This window comes from Rattus rattus, chromosome 5, assembly GCF_011064425.1.
Source record: "Rattus rattus isolate New Zealand chromosome 5, Rrattus_CSIRO_v1, whole genome shotgun sequence".
NCBI classification, from domain to species: Eukaryota; Metazoa; Chordata; class Mammalia; order Rodentia; family Muridae; genus Rattus; species Rattus rattus.
The window spans coordinates 116,145,731-116,156,102 of NC_046158.1; the positions used below are offsets into that span (position 1 = coordinate 116,145,731).

The window sequence follows — 10,372 nt, forward strand, 5'->3', positions numbered from 1 at the left end:
ATACAGAAGTGAATGCCAGCAGCAACCCATTGAACTGAGAACGGGACCTCCATTGAAGGAATCAGAGAAAGGACTGGAAGAGCTTGAAGGTGCTCAAGACTCCATATGAACAACAATGCCAATCAACCAGAGCTTCCAGGGACTAAGCCCCTACCCAAAGACTACACATGGACTGACCCTGGTCTCCAACCTCATAGGTAGCAATGAATAGCCTAATAAGAGCACCAGTGGAAGGGGAAGCCCTTGGTCCTGCTAAGACTGAACCCCCAGTGAACGTGATTGTTGGGGGGAGGGTGGTAATGGGGGGAGGATGTGGAGGGGAAGCCCATGTAGAAGAGGAGGGGGAGGGGTTAGGGGGATGTTGGCCCAGAAACCAATAAGGGGAATAACAATCAAAATGTAAATAAGAAATAGTCAAATTAATAAAGATTAAAAAAAGGCTGAGAAGGTTGTATTTATTTGTTTAGGAGTGTGTGTGTGTGTGTGTGTGTGTGTGTGTGTGTGTAACAACAAAGAAATAGAAGTTATGAAGAAGAACAAGTTGAGGTGAGTCCATGGAAGTATTTAGGGGTAGGAAAAGGAAGAGAAAATGATGTAACTTTATTACAATATCAAAAATGAAAAACGATCTGTAAGAAACTTTAAACATAATTTTTTCACTTAATTTTCCATCAAAAATAAACTTTTAAATGCCTTGTAAATTATTACAATTAATAATGGCATTCTAAGTTTAGTGTGTGCATACAGAAATATACTATTTTATTCTATGTTCAAAGAGGTAGATAAACAGGTTTCTGTAGTTTGGGGTTAATAGCATTGCACTAAGGTATCCTTTAGTAGTCATCAGATTAAAGCCTATGCTAAAGATTAGGGCTGTGGAAAGTACCTCACAATGTAGCAGAGGAACTCTCTGTCATTTGAACCTAGTGCATAAGGAAAAGGCCTTTGGGCTTGCATTTCATGGTTTCTTCCATTTTATTACTCAGAATTTTGTTTCGTTTGTTTTCACTCTACAAAGACATCAGCCCTAAAGACTGCAAACGTAAAGAGCCGAGCCTGCAAACCAATGACTGAAAACGGCCAGGGACCAGAGATACTTCTCCACCAGTTGTCAAAGGTTTGTGTTTCTGTCAGTACCAGGGAAACAAGAACAAAATCAACAGGGTTTGGAATTTGAAATCAGTCCCCCTTCTTTGGCCCAACCTTCGGCAATAGGAATGCACACCTTTTCTGTTTTCCGTCTGGAATTTGGCGCCGTTATCAAGTAGGTATTTTACAGTGTCCAGTCGACAGCTCTCAATGGCTCTGCTTAGCGGAGTGGAGTTGTTGATTGATGCGGCATCTATTACAGCTCCAGATTGAACAAGAAGCTCGACAATGTCTTGCTGACCAGCATGGCACGCGAAATGAAGAGGAGTCCACAGGAAATTGTCTGTTGCATTAACATTTGCCCTGTATAATGACGCAAGCACGATAATTAAGACTTCTGGTTGTTTCAAACACTGGAACCTAAAGAGTCAAAGTAAAGAATTTCATGCAATTTTAACCTCGTTAAATTATCAATCAGAAGAGCTCTGAGGAGAGTAAATGGTGTCAGTGTTTTTACACTTCTATAGGCTCCTCAGTACTTCTGTTTGGCATTATTTAGCAGCCTTAACTTCCTCTGTGTGTGTGTGTGTGTGTGTGTGTGTGTGTGTGTGTGTGTGTGAGAGAGAGAGAGAGAGAGAGAGAGAGAGAGAGAGAGAGACTTTTCAAGCTAAGCAATATATATAATATATAAACAATATATAATATATACACAATACATATTAACAATATATTGTTTATATATATTGTTATGCATATATATGTGCATAGATATGTATATCGTAGGAGCTGCAATTGGTGGAGACGCCACTGTCACAATTAGTCCACAATCAGAACTCTGTACCTTCTGCCCAGTCCCCTGACTCAGCTCATTCTCTACTGTCTACATTTCTCGGGCCCCAGTGTGATGGCATGAGGTCTTTTATCCCCTTACTCTCATGACTGGTCTCTGCCTAACAAGGATCTCCAGTGAACCATGTGCGCCCCTGAAGAAGCCTCCACTTGGAAACACACACACATTATATTGTGTAAATACAATATGTGCACACATTATATTGTGTAAATACAATATGCGCACACATTATGTTGTGTAAATACAATATGCGCACACATTATGTTGTGTAAATACAATATGCGCACACATTATATTGTGTAAATACAATATACGTACACATTATACTGTGTAAACACAATATACGTAAATACAATATACACACACATTATATTGTGTAAATACAATATACACGTACACATTATATTGTGTAAACACAATACATGCACACATTATATTGTGTAAATACAATATACGTACACATTATACTGTGTAAACACAATACATGCATACATTATATTGTGTAAACACAATATACGCACACATTATATTGTGTAAACACAATATATGCACACATTATATTGTGTAAACACAATATACGCTGTTTAAATTGTTGCTTCAAAAGCAACTTAGGTGCTGGGAGTTACATTTTTTTGTAAAGCTTAAAAAAATCAATAAAATTCTAAATCTATTTCAGTGAAGATAAAAGCTGGGCAAAAAGGCAAAATGTACATTATTCTCTTCCCTGTCTACTTTCTCTGCATGCTCTGAAATTTAAATGAGTGTTCATCATTTTAATATCTAAGTACCGTAATGCATTATATAAAATTTTAGTCCTTATTAGAGCTTCACTACTCAAGTTATTTTTTAGTTTTACAAGTCTATATTATGCAAATGAGTATCTTTGCCATAAAACACTTTAACAACAGCAAATGTCTTTCCTCCAGTGTTTGCAGTAATTGAGCTGATAAGAGCATTGCATATTTTAAGTCGTTTAATCATCAGTGAATTTGGAGCTGGGTCCGATTAGAACCTATTGCACACTTGGGGAAACCAAGGCATAGAAGTGTTCTACACTTGCTTCCCATCACACAACTGAGGCAGAAATAGCAATTAAACCCAGAAGTTGTTTTAGGTTTAAGAAATAAATGAAAAGACCATGCTTTAAAGAGCTTTCTAGAGGAAGATGTTCCCCTCTCTGGATGGACTTTGGGAAATGGAGAGGTAGGGATGTTTTTGTCACTGTGGTAGTCCGTCTGCTTGTATTTGCCTCATCTTCCATAAAAGTGGCAAATCAAAGGGTGCTCTATACCATCCCACCATCTAGGTGTGACCCCAAGACTTCCTCTCATCCATGCCCTCCTTTGTCTGCATCCTCTTTTCAGATCCTTTGGGCTGTCCACCACAAAAGGACCAACAAACACCAAACCTGAAACCTAAAATCAAAAACAAAAACCTGAAAGCATACCCCTTTTCGAGAAGAAACTTGACCACATCAATGTTGCCGGTGGCACACGCTGTCATGAGGGGAGTCTTGTAAGTGTTGTCCTTCATATCCACAGGTATTCCTGCTTCGAAGGCCTTTTTCAGAGAGGCCAGGTCTCCTGCTTTGGTGATAAAATTAATATTTGCAAAGACCCTATTCGGATCATCGATGTACCATTCGGAATCGTCCTGGATGGGGTGCTCAGGCGGGTGGTCCCGGTTGAACCTGTTGGTGTCGGTGGCATTCTGGTAGGTCTCAACCATGTAGTAAGGTGGGCCCCCATCTGGCCGCCGCGGAAAGGCATTCTCAGGGATGGTACAAATGGGGAGAGGCAAAACAAACTTGCCTTTCCTTGGCTTTTTGCCCAACCCTTTTTTCTTTTTCTTAGGCCCAAAAGATCCCAAGACAAAAGACTTGCTTAAGTATCTGGTTCCCTTAAAGAATTCGTTAATGTTCACCCCACCTCCTCGGCTTTTTTCGTGCATTTGAGCAACAGAAAGCAACTGCTCTGGGGTGGCAAACTCTTGTCTCTCCTCCAGGGCCAGCACGAAGTCATCTTTGCTGACCACCCCATCGCCCCTGTCCACGAAGCTAAAGGCCTCCCGAAGGGAAGACTCGTGCTCTATGGACCAGTCGTGCAGCCTGAGGGCCCAGAGTGGGTTAGGATTTTTTACTCCTGGCTTAGCGAGTTTAGCTGCAGTCCGCTCTGCTCGACGAATTTCCTTGCTAGCGGCTTTGAAGCCTCCATCTTTCGCCACCATTCGGGGTGTTTTATGTTCCAAATTTTTCCATTTCAAGTCACATCCTAAAAAAGAAAGCATCACTGTTCTAAGAATATGGCAAAGTTATCTGCTTGGCTCCACAAAACAACACTCCCAACCATTTTCTTCATTCTGTATAGTCAGAAGTCTGTTCTTAAAACTGATGTATTAAAAAACAAACAAACAAACACCACACTTAGCCATTTGTAATTATCAAAGCAATCAGCAACTTATTTTCCTGAGACCTTCATTTGAATGAATTCGAAGTCACTGGCTTACAGTATGTATCTGCTCATAGGTATCCCTGTAGATAGACAGCTTAGGTAAAATGAAGAGCGTTTGAACAAATATCAGTGGGGTATTTGCTGGGAAGATGGTACTAACAGGGAAAAAGAGGGCGGGTACCCTAGAATTCAGTCAGGAGATTCTGGATCCAAGCAAGTCCTACAGGTTCCATCAGTTCAAACTATAGCAGGATGCTTCCTTCTTTTTTAATACAACACTTTTACATGCTGAAACCATATTTCATGTTTTACCCATTAATTGAAGATACCTTATTCTAACTTGCTGTTCTGTGTTAAGATCATGTCAAGAACCTTCGCAGCTGGGAAGCTAATTTGTTTAAGGCAAGCTAAACATTTCAGACTTGTGTTTGTATACAAGACAAATATTAAATTCATTATTTTAACTCGTTACTTAAAGATAAAATGTTAAAAGTCTGTGCATTTCTAATTATATCAGGGAATGTTTATTGCTACCAAGAAGGCTATAATGTGTCATGAGATATTAAAATACACTAAATAAATAAGTCTATCTATTAGGACATTTTGGTTTTCCATCTAGATGAGGCTGGGCAGCTGTTTTGCCAGCATGGCATGATAGAAGCAGACGGGCAGCACTGTGGGAATTTGAATCTTTATTTCTTAGAAGAAAAAAGAGATGCCAATAATGCAAGCTTTGCCAGACCTGGGGGTGCAAGGCATGCTCCTCCTTCTATGTGTTGTGGAGAAGAGAGAAGACATCCGGAAATACAAGCAACCCTCTTCCCCTCAAAAAGGAGATGGAAGAGGAAAAAACTGCTAGCCCTGGTTTTCAATTCATTCTTTATTGGAATTGTCGAAGATTTATATTTATACTAAGGTTAATAATCTTGATAGTAATTAAAAAAACTCAGAAGGGTATGTGGCAATGGAACGCTTGCAAGTTTTACCCTGGAAAGTTATAAGAATAGTCATTTACTTGGAAGGAGATGGGGGGCAGTCACAGGAGGATTCCATAGCATGGTAGTGCCTCAGACATGCTGCTGCCTTCCTGTGACTACTGGGCTTTGTCTGGAATTCTAAGCCCATGAAATCTCTCAAGACATTTCCTGCATGTTCATCCCCCAACAGAAAGCTAAGAGATTTTTTTTTTATTAACTTGAGTATTTCTTATTTACATTTCGAGTGTTATTCCCTTTCCCAGTTTACCGGTCAACATCCCCCTAACCCCTCCCCTTCTTTATGGGTGTTCCCCTCCCCATCCTCCCTCCGATTGTCGCCCTCCCCCCAACAATCACGTTCACTGGGGGTTCAGTCTTAGCAGGACCAAGGGCTTCCCCTTACACTGGTGATCTTACTAGGATATTCAATGCTACCTATGAGGTCAGAGTCCAGGGTCAGTCCATGTATGGTCTTTGGGTAGTGGCTTAGTCCCTGGAAGCTCTGGTTGCTTGGCATTGTTGTACATATGGGGGTCTGAGCCCCTTTAAACTCTTCAGTTCTTTCTCTGATTCCTTCAACGGGGTCCTGTTCTCAGTTCAGTGGTTTCCTGCTGGCATTACGCCTCTGTATTTGCTGTATTCTGGCTGTGTCTCTCAGGAAAGATCTACATCTGGCTCCTGTCGGCCTGCACTTCTTTGCATCATCCATCTTGTCTAATTGGGTGGCTGTATATGTATGGGCCAAATGTGGGGCAGGCTCTGCATGGTGTTCCTTCTGTCTCTGTTTTAATCTTTGCCTCTCTCTTCCCTGCCAAGGGTATTCTTGTTCCCCTTTTAAAGAAGGAGTGAAGCATTCACATTTTGATCATCCGTCTTGAGTTTCATGTGTTCTAGGCATCTAGGGAGATTTTTAAACCTACTTTAGCTTGCCCACCTCGTAAGAAACCCTTCTGGTGGTTAGCAGACTGGTGTTCCCTCTGCTCTTGTCTAATGACACTTCCAAGTACTCCACAGATCAGGGCCATACTCAGACATTTGTTTTAGGCAAATATCTTAAAAATCACCCAGGAAGATGGAATGTCCCAGTATCACCAGGTTAGGCCTTTGTGCATAACCCAAGCCTCTGCCTTTATTCTCAGGGCTGCATCCCAGCATTTCATCCTAGGATGCATGATCAGTGGAGTTCATGTAGGGTGATGTATGTCCCAGCAAGAAATCACTCAACATATTAAGGACAGTGACTGAGTCAGTCTTGAAAGATTACAATGTTTACAAATCCACATTGTTAAAATTGAAATGTGAGAATAAGACGTTGAGAGTGACAGATTGAAAAATAAGACTAACTAGACAGTTTGCTGGGCAAAAATTGCATATTGCATAAGACAATTTGGTTATTTGTTGAAACCATTTATTGCTGGGAGAACTATGAGTTTATAAAAGTAAAACCAGGTCAACTATACTATTAGTTATATGGGCCTGTCAATCACATATATTAATGACTTTAAAGTTTATCTGTGGAGGGCATAAAAAACATGTTTTTACAATACAGCTGTATGGATTTTTCTATTTTTCATAAACTAGAAAAAAATAAAATTCAACAAAGTACTGATGCATTTCTACTGGAATTCCACTTTGGATGAACACTCAACTAGTGGGTAACTGATAAGGACGGCTTCTGTGTTCAACTTAACTAGTTAGTATGTCACTCTAATGAATTCTCTAATCTGTACGCTGCACTAGATAACATGTTCCTTAGCTTGGGGAAGATCTACACATTACATGTTTGTTTACTTTCAAATTTTTCATAAATCTTTCATAAATGATTTTCATAAAACATTTTATTTTATTTTCTTTATAACTACAAATCACTCAGAAATGTTTCTTTCTTTCTTCAAATTTGACATGCATTTTAAAAATATAATAATTAAAATTTCAGGTAAGATAAAATTATTTTCAATTTTTTTCTCAAGATTAATGTTGGGACTCTTAAAATAAGAATATTGATCAATTATAAGCATTTTAATAGTTAACACATGAAAATCAAATGCCTTTTGATTTAGGTTTTAATTCCTCTTATTAGATTCATAATTCAATGGGCAACTGTATGAAAAAATTCAATTTTTATCCTACATTACGAGAGGACAGTGACTAAAGATTAAGTAGATGAAAAGTGACAAGCCTGAATTTTCTAATAATTTATGACACAGGCAGAACACAAACACATAAAACAGAAAACTACCAGACAATTTTACCTCGCTGAGCTATGTATTTACAGCAATCTGCAAAGCCACCCATAGCAGCAAAATGAAGTGGTGTGTTCCCGTCCATTCCTATTAACCCCATTTCTCCACTGTATGCGAAGAGGAGCTTCAGTATCTGCAAAATAAAGAGAGAATAACGGGAGTGCTCAGTTACTGCAAGGCTGACCGCAGACCCTGCTCTCTGATCTGGCTATTGCCACCTGTGGCTACTGAAAATGCAAACGGAAATGAAGATTTTAAGTCCAAGTCTTTAGTCTTCTTGGCCACATTTAAAGTACTCAAAGGCCATAAGTATAGAAGGTTTTCATCATTGCCAAAAGTTCCAACAATCAGCCTGGATATAGATGACAGAAATGCCAGGCATTGTCACTTGGTGGCAGGTAACTTCAGAAAGTATCCGAGCACGGCAAATACAGAGAAGCAAATTCTTTACTCATTCCAGATTCTATGTGAGGCGTATCTTTATCAAATAGAAAAGACACAAACAAAGGTAGTATGTGGGAGCACAGAAGACTGAGTAAAGAATCTTTAGGTCAGATGTGCAATTTTGTAACATAAGATAGTATTGATTCTGCTACAGTTCCTGGGGGCCTTGGTATCTGAGCGCTATGCTGCTACGGTGTCAGGATGTTTAGACTTAAATGCTAAGGAGTATAATTAGGTATGCGACAGCAAGACAAGAAATTTGTGGCCCTGTTCTCCCCATGGCAGATCACAGGAGACTTGAAGATTTCAGGAGCTATCAGAGGCATGACACAGCATAGTCCTAGGTGGCAAGACTTCTAAGTGTCACAGTCAGCTACATAGAAAAATATTACTGGTAATATTCAGTTAATAAGTTAGCAAATATGCAGAAATATTAGTAGATACATAAAAGAGCTGGGATATGTGGTCAGAGTTAAAGTTTTATATTTGGGAAGATCAAGATAAAAACAACATAGGTAACTTAGAAAAATGCCTGCCTTAGTTTAACCTGCATGAAAAAGAAACAAAGAAAGAAACAGAAAGCTTTAATTGTCAAATTAAAGCGAAGAGCAATTATTACATCAAAAAAGCCTCCTTTGGCAGCAAAATGAGCAGCGTTGTGTCTATCGTTGTCGAATGTATTCACTTCACCTCCTCTCTCCAGTATGCCTCGAACTATTTCCAGCACCCCTTCTCTTGATGACTCCATCAAAGCCGTGCGCCCTGTGGACTGGACACAAGACAGATCAAATACCATTTACAATTTCATGCATAAACCGCAGTCAATACAAATGTGGGCTGAATTCACTGGATCTTAGCTCTATGCTAAGAAGTCTAATGGTCTGTATTTTTGTTGCTTTCCCTTTCAAGAGAGGAAGCCCTCAGTCCACACCGTTTGTGACCAACTGGAATGGAACTTGAAAGCCGGAGTCCAGGTTGTTCTGCTTTCCCTTATAGGGATGTCACGGAAACTAAGCAGAGGGCCATGGAGAAAGCTGACTATAAAATGAGAGGGAGAGGGAGGGAAGGAGCAGCAGGCTAAAGTTAGGCAGAATTTGTTTTCTAATGAGAAGAAAATCTATTTCTGAATGTCTAGAAATGAAAATTACAAAAATTAAGGACCCCATATTAGCCAGCTGAAAGGAGGAATCAATACACATACATATATAGCGAGAGACAGATATAGAGATAGATATATAGATATAGATGTAGACATAGATATAGATAGACATAGATATAGAGATATAGATAGATATAGATAGAGATACATAGATATAGATATATAGACCTGTGGAAACAGAATTTTCTTTCTACGGAGATATATTTTGTTAGATAGCCATGATATCATGTCTACTTGCTCTAATGATGTTTTGACACTATGGGTAACAAGGACTGATTTCCAAACACAATTAGCAAATAAAGTACAGAATGGAACCCATGTGAAGACAATGAAAGTGACTCGTCTTCAGCACATTGGAGAGAGATGAACAACCTATGAGCTGACCGGACAGATTTACCACTCGCCCCCCAAAAAAATGTATGCTTTTTTCCTTTTTGTTTCATTTTGAGACAGATTCTCACTTGTGTGGAAGGCCTAGTATGTGTAGACCAGGCTGGTCTTGAACTCACAGAGATCTGCCTGCTTCTGCCTCTCAAGTACTGGAACTAAAGGCATGTGCTACCATGCCGGAGTCCAATTTTATCATGTGACAGTGCAAAGCAACCACAGTAAAATAACGACTTGACTGTGTGATATAGTAGAATAAGGAAATATTAATCACAGGGGTAGTCATACTGTGTTGATAGAATTAGGATTGGCTCCTTTCTCCAAAAATGTCAGGCACATGTCCTTCACATCGTGTGCTTCCTCGCAAGCTCTGAGGAACACTGGCTTCCCTTCGTAGGTGATATTGTTGACATCTGCACCGTGTTCCAAGGCAATCTGTGAACATCGAAAGTGCCGCTTCGTGGGCAAGATGCAATAAAACAACACACCTGCAGGAAAACAGTTCTGCCATGAGGATTCCTTGCCCAGTAATAAATGGCCAGCCCAGAAAACATACATACAAGTAACATTATACAGACACAAGAAGGTATATTTAGGAATATATAGATATATGCAAATGCATATACTAATAACTCATGAAAGGCCATGAATTTGAAGGAGAGGGAGGAATAGTATATGGGAGGGTTTGAGGAAAGAAAGGGAAAGGGAGAAACACTGTAATTAAAGTACAATTTTTAGATTAAAATCTCAAAAAAAAAATCACTTATATTTGA

The 10,372-nt window shown here is 39.5% G+C and overlaps 1 protein-coding gene across 1 annotated transcript; it reads right to left on the reverse strand.

The window, feature by feature from the left end:
- Nucleotides 1–1,005: 1,005 nt before the first annotated feature.
- On the reverse strand, nucleotides 1,006–10,136 carry Ankef1 (ankyrin repeat and EF-hand domain containing 1). Its single transcript, XM_032902611.1, has 6 exons — nucleotides 9,888–10,136; nucleotides 8,673–8,822; nucleotides 7,619–7,742; nucleotides 3,387–4,209; nucleotides 1,226–1,452; nucleotides 1,006–1,127 (listed from the first exon to the last, which is right to left on the reverse strand). Exons 1-6 carry the CDS (start codon nucleotides 9,936–9,938, stop codon nucleotides 1,006–1,008), a joined length of 1,497 nt encoding a protein of 498 aa, XP_032758502.1. The 5' UTR covers nucleotides 9,939–10,136.
- Nucleotides 10,137–10,372: the final 236 nt, after the last annotated feature.

Coding starts and splice junctions, on each gene's coding strand:
- Ankef1 (XM_032902611.1), bottom strand. CDS start 9,938: ATGTGCCTGACATTTTTGGAGAAAGGAGCCAATCCTAATTCTATCAAC. Junction 8,823..9,887: donor ATCCTAATTCTATCAACACA/GTATGACTACCC, acceptor TCTTGTGTCCAG/TCCACAGGGCGCACGGCTTT. Junction 1,453..3,386: donor AAGTTTCTTCTCGAAAAGGG/GTATGCTTTCAG, acceptor GTCATTATACAG/GGCAAATGTTAATGCAACAG.